This window comes from Stigmatopora nigra, chromosome 4 (genome assembly GCF_051989575.1).
Source record: "Stigmatopora nigra isolate UIUO_SnigA chromosome 4, RoL_Snig_1.1, whole genome shotgun sequence".
Lineage (NCBI taxonomy): Eukaryota > Metazoa > Chordata > Actinopteri > Syngnathiformes > Syngnathidae > Stigmatopora > Stigmatopora nigra.
The window spans coordinates 13,854,588-13,875,855 of NC_135511.1; the positions used below are offsets into that span (position 1 = coordinate 13,854,588).

Here is a 21,268-nt window from a genome sequence, read left to right on the forward strand (position 1 = left end):
ATGACCATGACAAGTGCCACAGAATGTAGTCTTATAAATTAAGCTTATTGTGTGGGCCCTTTCAATGCAATTTTTCTAATTGACCATGAGGCACAGTTTGGACATCCTAGTGTATGCCAATGTGTGTGGACTGTGAGAGTAAGATATTTTTTTATGTACATGACAACTTTACAATACTTTACTATATATTTACAATTTTTTAAAACCAGTATTTAAGTATAAAGAGAGTGTTTTTTTACATCTCTTTAGTGTAATCATTTTATTGGCCATGATCACCCATTGAAACACTTGCCTCCATCAAACTATTTCGTTAAATGTGAAGTTGGAGGGTTGTTTAAGTTGTCCCAAAAGTTTGTGGCATTTACAGGGCGGCTAGACTGCTGGAGCCTGCGCAGTGTGCACTTTAGCCGGTTCGCGGGCGCAGGAGACTCGGCTGCAGTTCCACCACCAGAGGAGGAAGCCGAGTTTCCGGCCGCTGGCAGCAGAGGGAGAAAACTCACTACTAACCCCCGAGAAAAACGACGCCGGCTCGGGGCAAACGGTTTCTACTGCCGGTAGTCGGGGGGTCTGGGGTTCAGTTTATTTATTTTTTTATTTTTTTTATTAACGAGGGACTAGAACCACAGACGGTCAAAGAAGCGGCACAAGGTGGGGGTGAGCCACGATCCACCGGCATGGCCAGGGACTACGATTACCTCTTCAAGCTGCTCATCATCGGTGACAGCGGTAAGTCAAGGCCGGGGATGTGGCACGGGAAATGGGCCTGTCATGTTTTTGCACATGGGTAAATTGATAAATACACTACGGATGTGCTGTGCTATCACGTTATGTGTTCTATAGTTTCTATATCACTTGGGAAATTAATTTTGTTTCTGGTTGTGCAATCTGCCGCCATAATGCCGCGTTTATTGATAGGGCGGAGGTGGTGGTGTCCGGGCTGGGCATGGGTGTCGCTGAGGCCGGATATCGCCTCCGCAACAGCCGAGTTTTCCCCTCAAATATGTTTCATATTTTCGTCGTGTAGTCACCAAGATATTCTTCTCAGCTTCGGCCAAACACACGTGAAGGTGGAAATATCACAAGAGTGACTTCGACCCCTTTAGCTTGTTTTATGTGTCATTAGCCGCTGCTACTAGCATGAAATTCGGCTAGCTTCATTTTGCCTTGGTCATGAAGCTGTGGCGCTAGCTGCAGGCTAAAATGATATTATTACAAGGTTAGGACACTTAGCACAACGCTGAACAATTAAACGCACATGTTTTATTATTCCTCTGAATAACAAGTTCTGTTGACTGGGCTGAAAAAAAATGTCGTTTTATGAAGTAAAGCAATGCTGCAGTGCAGTCAGATAAACATCTCAAGGCAGTCACGTTTAAATGAAGTGAGACTATCATGATTGTGTCAAGTAAAGTGTAACTCCGAGAAATTGCCTGCCAAGCCACAAAGTCCAATCACTACTTTCTTTGTAATGTTATATTCATTTAGTCCAGAAAATGTTTTTTTTAAATGTAGCAGTGACTTGAAGTTGAATGAATTTGCCTTTCTATTGGACCCACAGTACTGTAGTGCTCTGTGGGGTTTGTCCATCCAGATAATGGCACAAGGACCATCAATATCCATGGCACACTGATGCCAGTGTTTTCTTCAGCTGTTCTGTGAATTGTGGAAATACTACTGACTCAAATAACAAGTCCCAGATGTAATGACTGCTGCCTATTTTGATTGATAAACATGTGCTTCTAACCGGCCCGGTGGGGCGAGTGGTTAGCACATCGGCCTGACAGCTCTGGGGTCCTGGGTTCATTTTGGCTCCAGCACCCCCTGCGACCCTAATGAGAATAAAGCGGTTCAGAAAATGAGATGAGAACATTTGCTTTTCTGAATTCAGATGTTGGCCTCAGATTCTAATTAACTTGTTCATCTTCTAACTGCAGCTTTAGGACATTAAGCATAGTGCAGGTTGCTATTCAATAATAGTTTTTATTTTTTTATTAATAGTCTGAATGTTGTGTTTTGATTTTGTAGTGGAGTACTTCACAATGATTTCTGTAGAAAATGCACGAACTACTGTTTTTGGCAGATTTTGGCATGCGTACATTTAGTTGGAAAACATTGAGGTTGGTAAATGCAGACTATGATCTCATTTCCCCATTTTGTCCGTTATTCTTTATTGTGAAATATTAGAGCATTCAAAAAATGAGATGATGACAAACCATGCAAATTATCCTGTGCTGTGGGACTAGTGCTACTTAATTGTTGTATGTGTTGGGAGTTTAGTGACTTTTTTGTAGGTTTGGTTCGCTAAAGTACATCACTTCAAGGAACAAGATGAGCATCGAGCTTTCTGGCGGCTTAATCGCCACCTAAATACACAGGCTTATTAATATATGTATATAAAAAGAAGATTAAACATAGGTGTCCGCTTTTACTGTTTGTATTCACTCCATTTGTGATAAACTTGTTATGTGCACGGCGGGCGTATTCCGATCAGTCACAGCATGATGAATTGACATTTTTTAAGCAAATTGAATTGAAGATTAACTATTACTTTTGGGTCCTATTAGTCAAAATGGATCTTGTCAGTTGACATTAAAGAAACCTTAACTCCCACGTGCTTAAAGTGGTGGTTACATTTAGGATGTGTGTATCATTGAAAACAGGCCAACCATTTGAGACTTTTGGAGCATCTGAACATATTTTGCCCTACTTAGAAACTGGTATTGTTCCTATTAAATCATGGGAGAGGTCATTGTAAACAGATTGGAGCAATGAAACACTGATGTCTTTTTACGGCTGGCAATTTCATTTTCCTCACTCTTCTTTCTCACCTATCCCCTACTTTTTCTTCTCGTTCATGGTTTTAACATATCAGGACTTCACTGTATGAATGTCAATACTGTAATGCATTGGTTTCACATTTTATTCCCAAGCTTGTAAATAAATATGTGGTTGTTGACCGTTAAAGCTTACATTATTTCTATGTTTTTTTTTGACAGGAGTGGGGAAGAGCAGTCTCCTGCTTCGTTTTGCTGATAACACATTTTCAGGTGAGTTTAGGCTCGAAGAGCAGCAAACTCTGCTTGGACTTTTTCATTGAAATGGATTATAATAATAATAATTAAAAAAATATATAATTTCAATGTATTTCCCTTTTCAAAGTATTTGGCAACAATACAGATTGATTACAGTAAAATACAAAAATATGCCCTGGAACCTGGTTTTTATCATTTATTATATTAATCATGCAATGCATTAAATCAAATGGGCCCATTTTTTTTTTTGCAGGTAGTTATATCACCACCATTGGAGTGGACTTCAAGATCCGAACAGTGGAGATCAATGGGGAGAAGGTGAAGTTGCAAATCTGGGATACAGCAGGACAGGAGCGCTTTCGGACCATCACCTCCACGTAAGTTAACCTGTGTGTGGATTTGCAGTAAGACTCTTGTTTTGAATACCAAACCAAGAAATAGGCCTTTGTTTGCAGCTTGAGATTCCTGTAGGAGGGAGTTCCCCATTCAAATCTCTTATCTTCTGCAATACGTCAACATTATATATGATGGCCCTGAGCTCTTGACTCCTCTTTCGGAATTCTTCCATTCATGTAAAAAAGAAACAACAGGCGTTGAAAATAGAATTTTTGCTACACATTAGCATTAGCAATATTCCCGCAGCTCTGGACGTGCTGACAAAAAAAAAAAAAAAAGTCTACCGGTCCTTTGCGGTGGTGTTCAGCACGCCAGCTGTACATGTTCAGACACCACCGCTGACACGCCGCACACATGCACACAAACATCGAGTCGGGATGACGGACAAAATGTGCTTTGTGTTTGTTTGGCACTGCTCAGCTGCACTGAGGCCAGCTCGCCGTTTGAAGCTCCGGTCGCAGGTTTACTTTCCACTCGTCGCGTCTGCTATGGATGACAGATGCAATTCAAAAAGGTTTCATGCAGGGGGATCAAATATCATCTTTGTCGCTTGCATCATGTTCGTTAAATTAGGCTGCCAGGAATAATACATTAGAAAATAAACCGATTTTTTTTTTAAGATCAGAGATTGTTGACCTAAAAAAATCATCTTTTTCCTCTTTTTTTAATGTATTTGTTTATTTTTTAATTAAAAAGAAAGAAACTGTCATTTTCATTTTGGTAGGAACATCAATTAAATTCAATGCATGCGATTTATTTTTCACAGTGGGTTCTGTTTTTTCTCCTGTCAACCTTTTACTATAATTTCAAACAGTACGTCTCCTTGTCTTCCTGCTCAGGTATTACAGAGGAACGCATGGGGTCATCGTGGTATACGACGTCACCAGCGCAGAATCCTTTGTCAACGTCAAACGATGGTTACATGAAATCAACCAGAATTGCGACGATGTGTGTCGAATATTAGGTGAGTTTTTTTTTCCTGGAACCGGATCGGACTTCCATTGCTGTCCATTGGTGTTTTCAATCAATTTAATTATAATTATTATTATTTTTACTAACTCCTACATCACATACTCTGTCACCTGAGTTGAATTAAACCCAATAGAGGTCTGGAACAAAAATGTGAACCGCACACCAAACATAGTTTTTTTTCTGTTGTTTATAGTGGGAAACAAAAATGACGACCCCAACTCCAAAGTGGTGGAGACCACCGACGCGCAGAAGTTTGCCGAACAAATGGGCATCAACCTGTTTGAGACCAGCGCAAAAGAGAATCTCAATGTGGAAGAGGTAAACAAACGCCACTGGGAAGGGAAAGTGGGTCCGAAAAGACAGTGCCTTAAAGCATTTTGTTTGCCCGTGGCGGCGCAGATGTTCAACTGCATCACAGAGCTGGTGCTCCGAGCCAAGAAAGAAGTAATGGCCAAACAACAGCAACAGCAACAAAACGACGTGGTCAAACTCACCCGGAACAGCAAACGGAAGAAAAAGTGCTGCTAGCGAGCGGCGAATCATCGGGGGGCCGGCGTCCCGCAAAAAAAAAAAAAAAAAGCGGATGGGACTCAGAAAGTCTAAATTAAAAGAGCAGATAAAGATTTACGAAATATACGCTAAAGTTTAAAGACAAATCCGCGTCCCCTTTGGACAAAGTAATCACCAAGAAATATATGTACAGATTTTATTATCAAACGTCTGATCAAAAAAGTCTTATTTGGAATTCAAGCGGAGGCTCCTCCTTTTCACAAAGGATCTGCAAAGTGACCACCCAACTGCCAGAACTATCTTGTAATCCCGCCATTGTCACATACGCGCATCTCATCCTTCCTCTTCCTCACCCTGCACAGGACATTCGGCACTCAATGAGGAGAGGGAGGGGCCTTTCTTTCTTGTCTTGTGTATGTAAGTATGTATGTATGTATGTATGTGTGTTTTTTTCCCCCAGTGTTGTATTCTTTTGGGCTGTGGGAAGGGGAGTAACATAATTTACCGCAGCTCACGCCAAGAGATCACCTTTACATAACAAAGTGTTTTTTTTTTTCAATCTGATGGGGTGCCGAAGAACCATTAAACGGATGGGCTGATTTCATTTTTCTTTACTTTTGCCAAGCTTTCTTCTAACCTTCATTATTGCAAAGCCAAAAATCATTTGATCCATTTTTTTCGGTATTTTATTTCAATTGCGGCAGTCTTAATGAGGTGTCCCTTTTTATTTTTGTTTCTTTTTTTCTTTCTTTTTTTTAAGTCATAGTGGAGAGGGTTCCCCTGAAAGGTGATGTCTATCAGGGGGTCCCTACTTATACCTTGTGAGCCCCCCCAGAGATGGACTGAGGTGCAGCCATCACATCAGATTAGATTTATCTTCCACAATCATTGGCCTTGTTGACCTTAGCGGTAAAAAAAACAAACCATTTTTATCAAACCCCCACACTAACTATTATTACCACTTCATTAAGGATATGTGTTTATGAATATTTGTGTTTCTACTCAACACATCACCGATACGGGATAACCTGTGCCCGTGTTTGTTGTTATTGAACGCGTTCATCCAATGTGGTTCGCTGTACACTGGAGAAATTAAAAAAGAAAAAGAAATGTAATATTCCGTTTAACCCGCAATGAATTTAATCCATAATAACCATTTTTGAAAAGAATAAATATTGGACGCGTAGTGACTGAGCTCATTTGTCAGTGACTTGTAGCCTGACTTCATTTTAAACCTGTGTCTATTTTTGGAATCTGTGAATAAAGTGTGGGAGAAAGTGTATACTGGGCTCATGGAAAGAGTGTTTTGTTTTGAACAATGACAGATCATTTTTATTAGCTATTTGGTCAGTATTTTTATATTAATTTCTTTTTCATTCTAATATGTATTTGAACCATCAGAAAATGCATTTTTTCAAACCAAATTATTTTAAAAATAATGACAGTTCATACTAAGGATGCTTAATCAAATGTTTGCATTATTATGTGATATTTGTGCTAAGATGTCAAAGAGCATTCAGGAGATGGCGCTGCTGAGCTCCATTTGAAGAAAATAGAGAAGAAGTACTACACCTAATCACACCTGGTTAATCAGTTTGGCAGTTAAAGCAAAACAAAAGAAAACATCAGCACAATGATTTCTTTTCAGGTAAGACAACAATCTTTTTTATATTTAATGTTATTAATTGATCTTTTTTTTTAATTCACAGTCATGATTAGTTGATTATCTTCAAATCCCTGATTATCATTACATTTATTTGATAACAAAATGACTAAAAGTTTGTTTGGGGATCTTTTGACTGCTTATCCCATCTCACATTGTGCTTAAGCTGTAAATTAATTTGTGACATATCATTTAGTGTTTGTCAGAAACAGATGGGGACATTTTGTTAAGAAGAGATTTCTCTGAAAAGGGCATGACAAATATTTGCCATGGTTGGAAGTCTCTTATTACTGAAACTAATGCTGTTAGTGGAGGTGAATTGAAACCCTCACAAGGAGCACAATAGACTCACTAAAAACTGCAATCTTACACAAGCAGTAAACAAAAAATACTTAGTGAATGGTTTGTTTTGTATCACGGCCACCCACACATACACAGGCACTCCCAATTTCCCATTAGTTAGTAATGACTCAGTAGAAACAGCCTTGTAAATACTTCCAAACATCTTGTAAACAACGCAAAAAAAAATAGCCATGTCTAATTGACTGGCATTTACTTATTTTTTTTCAATCTTTCACCCAATTTCTTTTGTTCAACATATTGTAACACACACAGGCCCATCCAGAAGTGTATTTTTTATTTTATTTTAATTTCAATAAGGCACTCTTCATAAAGAGTCTTCATGAATGGCTTTCTCATTTTGAGCAGACAAAATGTATTCCACGTGGTCATTTGGAACTACTAACATGACGTCACAAAAAAAAAAAACGGTAAAACTACAACATATAGAAAGCAACAACAAAAAATACAAAGATTCATACAAAAAAAACGGATGTAGAAATACAACAAAATTAACATTTTTCTCATTTTTTACAGCGTCTTGCCTTCAATGCTTATGAAGATCCAAAGAAGTCGACAACCATCTTTTTTTGAGTAAGTCAATAAGCTTCATATGAAATGTTATGACTTGTCCAAAAAATATACAACTACAAAAAAGCCATGTAAAAACAAAGCAAACAACAAATTAATGACTAAACAAAAAAGTATGGACTTTCTCTTTTATATAAATATATTCACTTCATCCTGACCTCCTTAGGCTTGCATTTTTTTTAATGTAAAACTAAATAATTCTTTGGGTTTTTTCCCTTCGAATAATGAGCTTAGATGACCTCTGCATAGGTTTTGCGCAAATCAAACACGCTAAGACGTAAACACGCATCCAAAAATGGACCAACAAGTGCCATCATAACTCAAAGTGCTCGTGAATTACCGAAGCAGTGAGAATGGAGGTAGACCCCGCGCTAAAAAAAATAGTACTATATACTAACTTCATGATATGAAATTGAACATTTGATGTCCTCCTTCTCACGCTTGTGTAAACATTGGAAGAATTTGGTTAGCTAGGAAAATGTTTCAAATAATAAAGGAGTTTTTTTTTCATATGTTGGCCATCAACATGAAAGCCAGGAAAGGATTTAAAGTCAAAGAAAAGATAAAGTGCTGAAGAATACTCTGTTATTGGAAGTCCTCTTGTAGGTTTACACAAGGAAAGTTTTCTGTTAGGATTTGGAATACAGTGAACCCCCATTAAATCTTTCTTTTGGAGTGTTTATATTAGGGCTGCATAATTCAAGGGAATATTTAGTTTTATAAATGTTATATTGGTTGGCGTTGACCATGTGAGGCGACCAATCCATTGTGAATAGGAGAGGCTGGTGGGAAATTGAATTGGACTTGTACAGCTGAAAATGAGTTAAATATTGTGAAATTGAATCAATATTCGTGTTATTTGAGACCAAAGTTTTCAGTCTGTATTCATTTTCTTAGTATTTCTGTTCATAAATGTTGTACGTATTAATTTAAAAATGTATTTATCCATTTCAAAATAATACAAGAAATCCAATTACGATCAATTACATAAACCCCATTTTAGCAAGGTCATGATTAAGTGAAGCTCCTCCCCTCATTTCAACATAGTTGCTTAGCACTATAAAGCCACAAGATGGGGCAAAAGCAATTTTAGTTTTAACCCTAGCTCAAAAATAGCAAGTAGTTTTTAAACCTACAGCAAGAATAGGCTCCACCCTTTTTTTGTGCAAATAGACAGGGGTTCACTGCATTTTTCAGTTTGGTGATGTGCTATGGCATTGTTGTGACGTTAAATTAGAAATAGGTGCGGCTTCAAAAATGTAAACTCTCCCAAACAATTTTAGTGAGCATTGTGTTTTCTGTCCCGCGGCCAATCGTGTTCCAATCACGCTATTCTTGTACAGTTAAGTGTCCTTAGCCTGGCACGAGGGATGCTAATGGTAAGCATTGGTAGCTTGGCAGTGGACAGAAGCCAATCGGGTCTTAGGCACAACAAGAAAACCTTTCTCGGTCGGAGTAAACGCGTGGACCCTGATCGTGTCCTACAATTTGGGTTTTAAGAGAGGATCCATGTCGTATCGGCACCGAATTGAACGAGGAGTGTCAGGACAGATAAAGTGCAAAGTTCGAGCCCCCCAAACTTCAGTGTAAGCGAAACTATTTGTGAGCATTTATTCCATTGACTTGATATTCGACGAAAGGACTTTTTACGGACGTTTTTCTTTACTTGCTACTTAAACCTTTGTAGTATTTAGTAAGATGGAATTTTTACGTCGGATATCAAGGACACGGAATAAAAGCTCTAGAGTTTATCGTGCTGCGGTCTGTCTTCTTTCGCTACGTCGTTTCCATCATTGATGCGATTGTATTTCCTTCCTCGGCGGCCGCTCGTGTCTGGTGCAGTCAGTTCTTTTTGAAAAAGGAGAAAAGTTTTCGGTCCCGCTCCGATAGGCGGAGCGCCCGTCTGGACGACGGGGCGCCGGAGGCTCTCGACGACCTGGACGTGGAGGAGGGGCTGGAACGCCACTCGTCCTGGTGCTTGTCCATTAACTGCTGGTCAATCACTCGGTGCATGTCATCCTGAAAACAAACCCAAAAAAGAGCCACTGAGAGAGTAATATTGGCTTTCATGTGCTACCCACGAAAAGGGAATTAAGTTCGACCTTTAAATATGACCAGCATCAGCCATTTTGACTGTCATATATATATTTTTAGAAGCATGATTCATTATTTTCTGCATTTTTGCGAGTCATGGTAAAACTTGTAGTTTAACGCGAATGATTTGAGGTAAAAGAGGAGGGTGGGGTTGAGTTGGTTTGGTTATTGGTGTGATGGGATGGTGCATCTGGCTCACCTCTAAGGCAGGAGGGGAGGGTGCCACAAGGGAGAAGAGAGAGTGGTACGGAGGCTGAGAAAGGCCACTAGATCAGAAACCACAAGAGCCAAACTGTAAAGAGCCCTGAGGATGCAAACTGGGTGCAGGGAGAAGAGAGAGGAAAGAGCCACTAGTTAAGGAAAGGGGGTGCCTGGGGGGTGCGGGGGAGGGGGGGATGCTAACTGTGCTTCTTAAGCAGGGGACACACATTGATTGGTTGCTGATTTCAAAATCTACCAACCAAACTGCATTTTCTAAACTTCTGTGGTCGTTGGGTATTAAAATGCAGAAAGCTTTAGAGTATTGTCTCATTTGATGACTTCTATTGTTAGGTTAAGTATTTAATAGGGCATCATTAATGTTCATTTACATTTCTCGGATGTGTGTTCCCGGTTTAAGTGAATTCCCACATTATGACTTTGTTAAAAGAGGGACAGGATTGGTGGAGGGAAAAAAAATAAGCCTAAATGTTTGACATCGCCTTCTTGAAGGCGGAAACCTTTCTATCGTGACAACCCACCTGCCAGGCCTCCAGCTGCTGTGACAGATTGAGCTTTTGCTGGATGGCATCCAGAAGCTGACTATTTAAAGACATGATGTCTATTTTACACTTGGCTAGCTCCAGCTCCACTGCCTTCTTCCTAGAAGAAGCAAAGCGAGAAGATTGCAATTAGGCCTGGAGCATTATAATCCATCAAAGAATCATCTCTGTTGTCATGCTTTTGTTGGGGTCCTACTTGGATATGGCGTCATCTCTGTCTTTAATGGCACTCTGAAGCTGCTCGCTGGGTTCTCGGACGGCAGCCATGTTCCTCGTCCTTTCGGTCTCCTCTTGTAGTGAACACATTTCGATCGAGAGCATCGCCATCTGTAGGTTGGATGGTAAATAACATGGACATTAGTAGAACTACTATTAGTAGTTTATTGAACCACTAGGGTCCCGGGGGGTGCTGGAGGCTATGCCATTCACGCCCACACTCATACCTAGGGGCAATTTAGTGTCCAATCAGCCTACCATGCATGTCTTAGGAATGTGGGAGGAAACTGGAGTACCCGGAGAAAAACCCACACAGGCCCCAAGGAGAACATGCAAACTCCACAGAGGTGGACTGACCTGGATTTGAACCCAGGTCCCCCACTGTGAGGCCGACGCTCTAAACACTCAGTGCCCGCAATTAATGGCCAATGAACATATTTTCGCAGGATTGCAGATAACTGCAAACAAGTAATGGAAGCAAATTGTTACCTGATTGTGTAGCTGTAGCAACTCTTCTTTACTGTTGTGTGTTTTGTTCTGCTCGGCTTCATACAACTCCCTGACATCTCTCAGCTCTTCTCCCAGCTTCTTCACTTGTTCTTCCAGAGCTTCCTCGTCACTTCGACGAGAACCCTTTCAAAAGCAAATGCCACAAAAGTTACAGTTTTAAACCTCTGCCATTATTTTCCTTCACGGACGGGCTTGGAATCTCATTGGAAGGGACTTTTGATGTTTTCCGATTTGGGTGTTGGAGCGTGGATGTGAATGTAAACGGATGAATATGGATTTGCACCATCTCCATTCATACCGTCGACTCGTTGCCGTCAAGAAGGTTTTGCGTTAGCCTGCGTAGTTCTAGCATGCTAGCGCGAAGGCTCCCCGTTGGTACGTCCTTGGCTGAGGACGTCTCCGAGGACTCGTCCATGGAAGAGTCTGTGGATAGCGCGGAATCCGTCACGTCGTTCCCTCGTAGATGGGAGCACAGCGAGCGTACTTCACAGTAGGCTTCCCACAGCTGTAGACGCAGCTATGGACGCAGAGACAAAATCAGGACTGGACTTTTTGTATGGCTCACCTACTGGACATACCTGTTCTCTTTCCTGTTCTTGCTCCTCTTGCTCCATGCTTTGCTCGATCTCGCACATTAGGCTGGACTGGTGAGGGGTGAGGCTATGTAGGCTAGTTTCTTCTGTTAGCTCCTCAAGACGTGCCGTTAGCTGCCTGTGGGACAACTGGACTTCATGAAGCTCCACTTGATTCTGACGCAACTAGACAAAACACAACCACAAACGGCCTTGAAGACATTCTTGTTTTGAGAGAATCTATCTCAAAGACTGGTTTACATCCATTTACTGTATTTCTCAGGTTATGTTACTTTGGAATTGAAGTCGTAGAAGTGAATAAATGTGACGTGACAATGAAAAACGTTACAGCAGTGCAGACTTCTCCACCTCTCGTAGTGTACGCAGATTTTAGCGCATGGTTTTGGATAATACTTGGCCCACTGACGGTCCTTTAGCTTAGCCTACTCCGCATTAGCTCTAGGCTTATCATGCAACTTGCCTCCAATGCATTCATGTTCGTGCCTGGATGCTACCCAGAGTTTTAATCTTTGTTCTCTCAGTTTCAGAGACAATTTTTGACTGTCCTGATTTCAGTAGTCACCATGTGTAGCAAGACAAACTGTCTTAGACGAGTTATCAAAAACAAGTGCACAGTGTCTCCAAAACACTGGATTTTTTTCTTTTTTCAATTGCGTACCGACAGATACCAGTACGTGGAAGTGCAAGGTGTCTCCAAAACACTGGATTTTTTTCTTTTTTTAAGTTCGTACCGACAGATACGAGTATGTGGGAGCACTGCTACTATTGCCTTGACAGAGATTGTATTCTGCCATGCTAGTAACCATGGTGAAATCAGGATCAACAGCTGATATTAACAATGCATTCGTACAGGCGGTAGCCATTTTAAAAAAAGCTGAGAGTTCCATTATTGTACCTTTTTAAAATGACTATCAGTAAAATATTTCTATGACTTTTTTTCCATTCATGCTTTGTACCTGAATGTCCTTCTCTTGACACTGCTTCTCCAGAACCAGCGTCCTATCTTTAAGATCTTCCACAGTATTCTTGAGTACTTCGTTCTCCTCCAGCATGACATGCACCCTCCGTTCCAGCTCCATCTTCCTCTCTGACAGCATCTTAATCTAACACGTTCCGCGTGGGCGAGAGAAAATGACACCCCATTAAAATAGGAACTCGCAGGGCAACTGTGTTGATTTTCAAACTGACTTGATTAAAGGCTAAATTTTATGCCGTGGCGTCTTCTCTCAGGGCGAACTGGGTTCTTACACTAGATTAAAAAGACGACTCCCACTGGCTTTAAGAATGTCGGTTGCTTAGCAGAAGCGTGGGCGGTCATAGCCACCCTCGTCTTAGGAATGTCTCGGTGATACGGTAGTACCCACACAAAGCCCGATATTAGCTTACTCAGCAATTGACGACCTTCGACTACCCTTATCATATGTTTTCTTTACGTTTCTTCTTCTTAAAGTAGCATTGTTGTTGCCTGAGTATATTTACGCATGAACTTAACAACCCAATGCGTCTTTTTATAGCTACTAGATTTGATCTACTTCTGATAACCTCATTTACACTGCAGTAAATTAGATGTGAATCTGTTGCACATGAGAAGAATGCACTTTAAGGGCCAAAGTATTTTTTTCCCACACTGGGAAAACAATCAGACGAGTCATGTAAAAATCAAAGTATATGAATAGAGGAACGCAACATTGCAGGATATCTTCAGCTAAAAATAAACCATGCTCTATTTCTCAATTATAGGGCCATTGCAGGGTGTTTTCCCTCCAATCACATGAAAGTAAGAAAAAGGGGCTGCAGACAAACATAAACACATGACTTGCATCACAATGTCTCATGCGTTTTTTTTATTTTTAAACATCTGACCTTTCTAAACTGTCACTGACTTTAAAAAAAGGATTTTTCATGCATTTCATTTTGCATTTCTACTTTTTTTTTACTGTTCACATTTTTTTTGACCCAATAATCCAAGATTTATATCTAAAAAGCTTCATGCAGCATGCAAGAAGGCTAGAAAATTGTCGCCAATCACTCACTTCGAATACTTGCTGCTCCAATCAGGGAGGAGAAAAAAGAAGTGAGCAAAATAGAGGAAAATGAAAGAATGAAAATATGACTATAGTCAGTGTTGTGAAAAATCCATTAACATTGCAGAAATCCCAGTTTAATGACATTTACTTTATTGTGATAACTGAAAACAAAACTGTAAATCCAGTTTTGTGTTTTTTACAAAATTCTTGTCAGACCAACAAAAGATATAGTTTTTTAACTGACTAATGTTCAGTTTGTTGTTTCTATATGAAAACTCTAGATGCTCCAAATCACATTTTAGTATAAAATCAAATGTGTAGCAAACTCACTTCAGCCTGTAGCGTCTCAAGACGTGTCATATGCTGGCTTGTGGACGTACTCTTCTCCCTGAAGTCGTCCCGTAACGAATGGACCTGAGTGGACAGCTGCCTCTCCACCTCTGCAGCCTGAATGAGGTGTTAAATCGTCATTGGAATGAGGAAAAATGAGAAAAAAAATGGGAAAAACCACACACACACACACACATACACGGTAACCGTGTACTACTCACATTGACATAGAGGGAGACAAAGCACTGTAATCAACCTCTTAATGGGGAAATTCAGCGGCCTTGTTTATATTGAGTGTCAATCCTCCCACCTAATTCTGTTCCCGTAAATGATAAAATAACAGTTTTCCAGTAAACCAACCATTTGCCTACATTTCAGGCTTTCTTCCAGAGGCGCTAAATAAAGAATTTACGCTTGTGTGCAATCCAGTGCGGGAGCGTCCGTGCTTGCCTCAGCAAATTTTATGGGATCAGGCCACCTGGCACCTGACCGGCCTTGATTAGCGTAGCGCTGTTCTCAGGAAGTTGCCAGTTACAGTATATGATGATCATTGGCATACATAGTATTTGACATTTAAAGAGAGGGGTAACACTTTAAAATAGGAGGAGCTGAGATAGCAATTTTGCGCTTAAGCAGCCAAATTTTAAGCAAATATCTGAACTTCATATCAGTAACACAGCAAATTTCACTTCATAGATGAGTCTGTTCTAGGTATGGCAAAATTCCTTTATGACAACTGTGGCAAATGCTTTGTTCAATTTTCATTTTTTATTTCCATCAAAATTTTTGTGCGAAAAAATAACCAGGATCTGTATTTTTAACTTTCTGATTGAATAAGGGGGGAAATGTTTGATTTGGTTAACATTTTAAAGAGACAAATATACATACTTTTATATAGAAAAATAAAAATACAAATTTGATTTTAGCCGTCCTTTATCAGTTATTGAGGTCTACAAAAATGTAATAAAACCAAGAAATTTCCCAAATATAGGATGAGATAAAATTCTAATCTAATCTAACTCTCTGCCCAGATCTGGCCTTGAGTTTGACAACAAGTACAAGACTCAATAAAGCTGCATTATTTATGTAATAGAGACGATGACAATATTGAGATTGTTTCATCAATCGATAGCTGCTACCTGCTGTGAGCAATTATCTTGAGTGAGGGGCTACCCTGTTTTGGTTCCTGTTTCAATGCATATGGCCAGGCTATTACCCTGGATTACAGCCTAATCCCATCTGTGCTGCATTTTACATCACTTCCTCTCAAGGGCCCTGATTCTAAAGCCATCATTTTTATAGCCAATTCAAAAATGCTGATAAGATAACATTCCTGTGGCCCTTTCTATTCCTTAGTTGTTTTTTTCCCTAAAATCAGTGTTTTCTCTTCAATTTTACTATTTTATCATACTTTGTAGGACTAAAAGCTGGATTTGAAGTCTCGTCATGATAATTAGTGGTAATATTAGGGAAACCAATGCCTATTTTAATAATTGCCATAAATAAATATGAATAACCCCCAAAAACTGTTGCTCTTCTCATAGAAACGGCAAACTTTCCACTCCTATTAGTGGTTAAGTGTAACAGCACTCTCTATTTTCCCCCTGTGAAATGTTTCCCACTGTTGTTTCCTTCTCATTAGATACTAATCACATGTTTTTAATTCACAAGTCAACAATTACAATTAGAGGATTGTTAGAACGAATGGAAATAGCACACCTCTGTTAAGCATTTCCCTCCAGGGACTTTATGTTCGCACCATCCCATCAAAATTGTAAACATTTGACATCACTTAGTGACAACGCATTGCTTGGTAATGAATAGCGGAGCGTAAATGGGCAAGCCAATTAGAAAAGGGGTGGAACAAACAACCAAGCACTGTGATTGACCCCATTTGTTCTATTATGCAAGTTTCCCATCTTGTAGAGCAAAGGAAATGAGTCGTAAAATCTGTGTCGACACTTAAGAATGTCGCACAATAACATTATACACAAGTTTCCCCTGCCTGTGAATATTTACACTTTCCCGCTTTTGTTTTACAGATGCTTCGACGAAATCCTCGGGCCAGGATGCAGGCTAAAACATGAAAAAGAACAAGTGCAGGTTGGTGTTCTCTTAACATTTACGACCCCCCAGAAGCCTCTTTTCTCAAACAGCGGATCAATGCTCTCACGATGTTGTCCGCACTATTGCAAAAGGGGGATTAAAATGTTTAGCGTTTGAGTACAAGACTCCGGGGCATTCTGCCATGTGCCATTTGTATCCTTTCCTGGCCTCTTTGCTGTGGAGGCTTGGCAATAGCGAGCAAGCACCAAAGCGTCGGCAAATAGTCGGTGCAAAAATGGTGCCCGATCCATCATGCGTGTGATTTGCCATAGCGTTTCCTGACTGACAGATACTCCTAGTTACTAATTATGAGCGTGAACATTTTGGTGTGATTTGTATTATGGCAAAGTTTATTTTACTGATTTAGTTATTCCCAGCCAATTGGAGGGGGTTATTTCCTGCAAAGCATGCTTGAAGGGTCCAAGATCAAGGTGTCAATGCATGAGTTGCAGTTCACAGCTTGTTTACATCAAGCAAGGCAGCAAAACTAGCCAGTGATTTGGGCCAATTATGAGAAAACAAAAGGTAAATGGAGGGCCAAGTTAAAGACTAATATTATTTGGTTTAGTTTAATGAATTAGACTATAAATATATATATATATATCAAATGCTGTTCGTAATAATATTAACATGAAATTTAGGTCTCGTTACCAATCGCAATTTGGAAGCAATCCTTACTAATGATGATCAAAATAATTCCTTTGAAATACCCTTTAATATTGTGAAAGGTATTGCTGCAATCGCTCTAAATTATTCAACGAACTGAGCTTCAGAAGCACACCTTTCACACTGATGAACTGCAGTGAAAATGCCCGACAAGCCGAGGGCCGGCGGGTCCTCTCGTGCACCTGGCTGCGCCTCTTCCCTTACGAGAGACTCTCGCCACCAACGTGGGAAGAAATTAACATGTGAGCTTTGGTTGCGTGGGGTTCTCTGTAGCGTGGAGCAGCACTTAAGGCCATGTGACACAAAGCCCAGACTAATTAAATCCTCCATGCTATCTGAAGCTTTACATCGCAAGTACATACACACACACACACACACACACACACACACACACACACTTTATTTCTTACCCTACGAAGTTGTTCCAGCAGTCGATGGTTTTGTTCGGATAGCTCACTGATGGCCTTGGTTTTGTCCCTGTCAGCCTCTCTCAGCTGGACCTGGTGTTGCTCCAGTTCTCCCTGCAGCTGCTGGACATCCGTCTCCAGCTCGGCCACCCGGCCCTCCCACTCCCCCTCTCGATTCTCCAGACGCCAACGCAATTCATGCTTCTCCTGCTCCAAGTGCTGCCAGAAGAGACATGGTACAAATTACTCTCACCAGTTACAACAACATACACGAAAACATACATTATTAAATAGGGGACATTAGTTCTATAGCGAAAAATTCAGCGTGACCCCATATAAAAAAAAAATGTTCCAAATTGTCTTTGCATACTTGTCAACTTATAAATTTTTCCCATATTTTTATGCGTTTTGATCATTTTAAATGATGTACGCCATATAACTTTAGTGCTGGATTTTTTTAAAGTTATTTTTTTTGTAAAACTGATCTCGTTTTACCTATTTCGGTTCTAATCCAGATCGTATCGGTCACTGGTAGCAGACAAAAAACGTAATCGTCGACTGCACCTCGTCCACTTTGGAGACATTTTTAGACTTTAGTGTGCCTCATGTGAGTAAACATGTGCCGCATTTTATTTGTTCATTTTTTTACTGCTTAATAAAGGGAATTGCAATCATTAATAAGGGCAGCAATTGGCTGAAGTTGACAGACATGTAGCTGTGAATATTGAAATTCATTGACGTAGGCGCTAGGTGGTAACTCCAGATGTCCCCATGTAGATTTCCATTTTATTAACGTATGGGCTGATCTAATGCCGGTATTTTTAGCCTCTGTGAATAACTAGCAGTAGTTGATTTACAGCAACCTGAAATGCATCATGGTACAAAAAAAACATGCGACTACTGGACCAGATCTGATCTTATATGTACTGCCTAGTACTTCCAACAATAGATATATCGGACTGTATCAGATTGGGTAACATGTACGTTTGTAACAACAGCAACGCTCTTCTTAAAAAGAAGGTAAACAAAGAAGTTCAAATTGGGAGCGACAAAACAGTTTAACATCCAAAACATCAATGGGTCTTATATTAAGAAGAGGATTACTTTTCTGAGCTGCATTATTAGGATGAATATGGATCAAAGGGCTGACTGAACAGATGTACAGTAGATTGAGTGAGCCGGCGGGTACGGTGAGAGGATTAGTCTCGTGTTGTTTCTGAGGGCATGTTGGTTAGTGTGAAGGATTTCAAAAACAAGAACAAAAAGCCACACGGTGCTCATTTCAAACACAACAGTCATTCCTCACAACAGTTTGACCAAAGTAATCAGGATTTCTTCTCTACACTAGTTGGCCTACTAATAAATCAAGGCCACCTCTCTTAAAGCAAGCCATAAAAGTGCCTGTAACTTTTCTTGGGGACATATGGTTATGATCCACTCCAATGAAAAATGACAAGCATAAACCCTTAAAAGAAGAAAGCTTGTTGAATATTTCCACAAAATGTTTTGGCATGTGCGAAAATCAAAATCTAAGAGAATCGTCGACCCATGGTTATTCGCTTGATTACCTCCAATTTGTCATTGAGGTCTTTGTGCATTTTCTCATATTGCTTGGTCAAATCCTGGTTCCTCTCCAGTAAAGCTTTGCCAAGTTTGGCAGCTAAGAGTAAATCCTTTTCCTTTTGGCGAAAGAGCGACAGCAAGTCGACGTTAGCGTCCACCGGGAGTTCTCCGGCTCCTTCGTCCCGTTCCTCGCCGAGCATGGCCAGCTCTTCCTCCAATGCCACACCGAGGCCTCCGGAGCCGGTGGAACCGCCTACCGAGCCTCCCGAGCCGGCGTGGCGCAGCGAATGAGCCGCCGGGCAGCCTCCGGGCTCCGCTGTGTCGCTGTCCAGTTCTAGCGGTGCTGAACCGGCGCTCGGCAGGCAGAACGCGGACATAGTTGGTCTCCTCGGGCCGACGAAGAACGAGCCGACTGGCCCTAGTTTCCCTGCCCCTTTCCCCCTCTCTCGCACCCGTTTTTAGTTGTTTTTTTTATGCCGAATGATCCCACCCTGCGCGGACTGGGTTGGGCTGACCGAAGTGGCCTGTCATGAAGAATTCATCCATTCTAGTTGTAGCTTATTTTCCTTCTTCTGCGACTTCCGTCCTCCGCTGTACTCGTCGTTAACTTATCGCCAGCGAACGACACACCGGCAGGGAGATGACAAACAAGAGCTTTCTCGTGAGATAATCCAGCACGATGCAGTCGGCGACAAGCACGTCGTCGCGGGGCTCTCGGGGTCCCTCATTACTGTAAGCCGGTTCCTCGTGAGATGGTGCGCGCGACCTGCACAATCTCGTCGCTTGCTTGCCTGCCCTTCTTCAATGCGCGCTCCCGCCTGACTCGTGACGTCAGATGCAACCTGTTACAAGCGGGAATCTCATTGGCTGGCTAGGGTAACGCCATATTTTGGCGCTTCGCTCACAGCTGTGTGACCTCTGCTTATGAGCACGAGGAAGTGTCATGTCAGCGTGGTAGATCCATTATGGGAGGGAGAGTAGATACATTTTGTTAGGAAAAGGCCAAAACATGAAGGTGGTAGATCGCATGTCCAGGTTAAACTGGGAAGGACTGATAACCAGTCAGTTTTCCCAATTCAGATGGATTGCACATCTACTAGGGATCTTGATTTCATTTAAATTGTTTGCACAATGAAGAAATGATCCACATGATTAGATGTCCATCAATAGCAAGGAAAGAGCTCATTTCAGGTAAAAGAATCCTCCTTTCTATATAGTGTCCTCCACACCATTATTGTCGTCAATGAAGTTAGGGTATATTATTTGGAATGGAACATCATGTTTAAATAAAAACTTTTAAATGGAAATATGCCTCTATTTACATTGTATACTTTGGTCCATACATTCATGAACAGTGTTTCGTGGACAAGGATAGATCTGTAGTTTGTCTAAACTGGGGGGAATGCCTGTAAATACTCATTTTATTCTCACGGTCAAAATGGATTGGACGTCTCAGGCAGTTAAATTATTTTGTATGCTTCCATTTATTTCTGAATATGTTGTAGACATTCTGAAAGTAATGCAGGGGGTTGCCAAAGTTGTCTACAAGTTGTCTGTATTTAAGGAATTCTAGGTAGGAAGAGATTAATAATGAACCTGTTTTATGTTACATAAATAGACACTACTGTGTTCATTGCAAGAAAATTGATGAAGAAAACAAAACACCAATGCATCAGTCTGATGCGAGTTTACTCTATGGATGAGGTTGGAAAAATTTACTGATGAATGATTCTAAACAAAGCCTCTTTAGCAGATGAAGATGGCACAAAAGAAGTGGGTCACTGCCTGCTGCTGTCCCGTGGGGGGGCCCATATAACGGGTGCTTTCCTCTGCGCTCATCTGAAGCCCACATTATCCTCATTAGTTGATGCCGTATGTGTTATGGTGATCAAATTTAAAGAGAGGACTATAAATGCGACATGTTATTGTTATTGAATTCCAATGCTATGCTATATCGTCGTATGCAGTATATATTTACTAAAACTGTTTTTTAGGCAAATGTTTTGTCTCCCAAATATTTTGGTTGGTCTGTTGTGTTTGCTGTTATTTTGACAAATAATTACAAACAGAGTTTATAATTTGTCACCCATTTAAACATGATATATTGTATCTGTATTGCTAAGTGGTCCCAAATCAGACGATAGTCAATTTTGCCTTTGGTTTTAGAAATCAAGGTCCCAAAATCTGGAGTGAAATCACAAAGAAAAACAATGGGATTTTGAGTTGACACTTGGCAATGTTGGATTTGTTTTAATTTGTGTTACTGGCATTTTGATCAAAATTGGAAGTAACAAAGGCTTGAAACATGTCATTTTGTGCGTAGACATTTATTTTTGGAAACAAGATATTGAAATAAATAGATTTAACCGATATTCAACATTTAGGGGCACAGTTTTGTAACTGACAGATAAGATCATATGGACTCTAGCTCCCCCTATGGAAAGAACAGGCATTACACTCCAAAACTGCCATAATAATCGCCAAATCTCTTA

At 40.5% G+C, this 21,268-nt stretch overlaps 2 protein-coding genes across 3 annotated transcripts; one reads left to right on the forward strand and one right to left on the reverse strand.

Annotated features, from left to right (window-relative positions):
• The first annotated feature begins 375 nt into the window (after nucleotides 1–375).
• LOC144195889 (ras-related protein Rab-35-like) lies at nucleotides 376–6,192 on the forward strand. The gene is made up of 6 exons (XM_077715758.1): nucleotides 376–726; nucleotides 2,997–3,047; nucleotides 3,286–3,409; nucleotides 4,268–4,392; nucleotides 4,594–4,718; nucleotides 4,800–6,192. Exons 1-6 carry the CDS (start codon nucleotides 675–677, stop codon nucleotides 4,926–4,928), a joined length of 606 nt encoding a protein of 201 aa, XP_077571884.1. The 5' UTR covers nucleotides 376–674; the 3' UTR covers nucleotides 4,929–6,192.
• Nucleotides 6,193–8,498: 2,306 nt separating this feature from the next.
• LOC144196010 (BICD family-like cargo adapter 1) lies at nucleotides 8,499–19,408 on the reverse strand. Of its 2 annotated transcripts, XR_013326198.1 has the most exons (11): nucleotides 18,782–19,408; nucleotides 17,217–17,432; nucleotides 14,035–14,151; nucleotides 12,634–12,780; nucleotides 11,663–11,842; nucleotides 11,383–11,601; nucleotides 11,064–11,207; nucleotides 10,555–10,685; nucleotides 10,338–10,458; nucleotides 9,797–9,914; nucleotides 9,376–9,522 (listed from the first exon to the last, which is right to left on the reverse strand). XR_013326198.1 is itself a non-coding variant. In XM_077715974.1 (10 exons), exons 1-10 carry the CDS (start codon nucleotides 19,151–19,153, stop codon nucleotides 9,346–9,348), a joined length of 1,824 nt encoding a protein of 607 aa, XP_077572100.1. In that variant the 5' UTR covers nucleotides 19,154–19,408; the 3' UTR covers nucleotides 8,499–9,345. The 2 variants fall into 2 exon arrangements, 1 of the variants encoding a protein (XP_077572100.1); XM_077715974.1 differs by lacking the exon at nucleotides 9,797–9,914 and having other exon boundaries at nucleotides 8,499–9,522.
• Nucleotides 19,409–21,268: the final 1,860 nt, after the last annotated feature.

Excerpts from the sequence above, each read along its gene's own strand:
- LOC144195889 (XM_077715758.1), top strand. The coding sequence starts at position 675 with ATGGCCAGGGACTACGATTACCTCTTCAAGCTGCTCATCATCGGTGAC. Across the intron at positions 3,410-4,267 it reads TTTCGGACCATCACCTCCAC|GTATTACAGAGGAACGCATG; the intron begins GTAAGTTAACCT and ends CTTCCTGCTCAG. Across the intron at positions 4,719-4,799 it reads AGAATCTCAATGTGGAAGAG|ATGTTCAACTGCATCACAGA; the intron begins GTAAACAAACGC and ends GTGGCGGCGCAG.
- LOC144196010 (XM_077715974.1), bottom strand. The coding sequence starts at position 19,153 with ATGTCCGCGTTCTGCCTGCCGAGCGCCGGTTCAGCACCGCTAGAACTG. Across the intron at positions 12,781-14,034 it reads TTGAGACGCTACAGGCTGAA|ATTAAGATGCTGTCAGAGAG; the intron begins GTGAGTTTGCTA and ends GGAACGTGTTAG. Across the intron at positions 10,459-10,554 it reads AGAGATGACGCCATATCCAA|GAAGAAGGCAGTGGAGCTGG; the intron begins GTAGGACCCCAA and ends TGCTTCTTCTAG.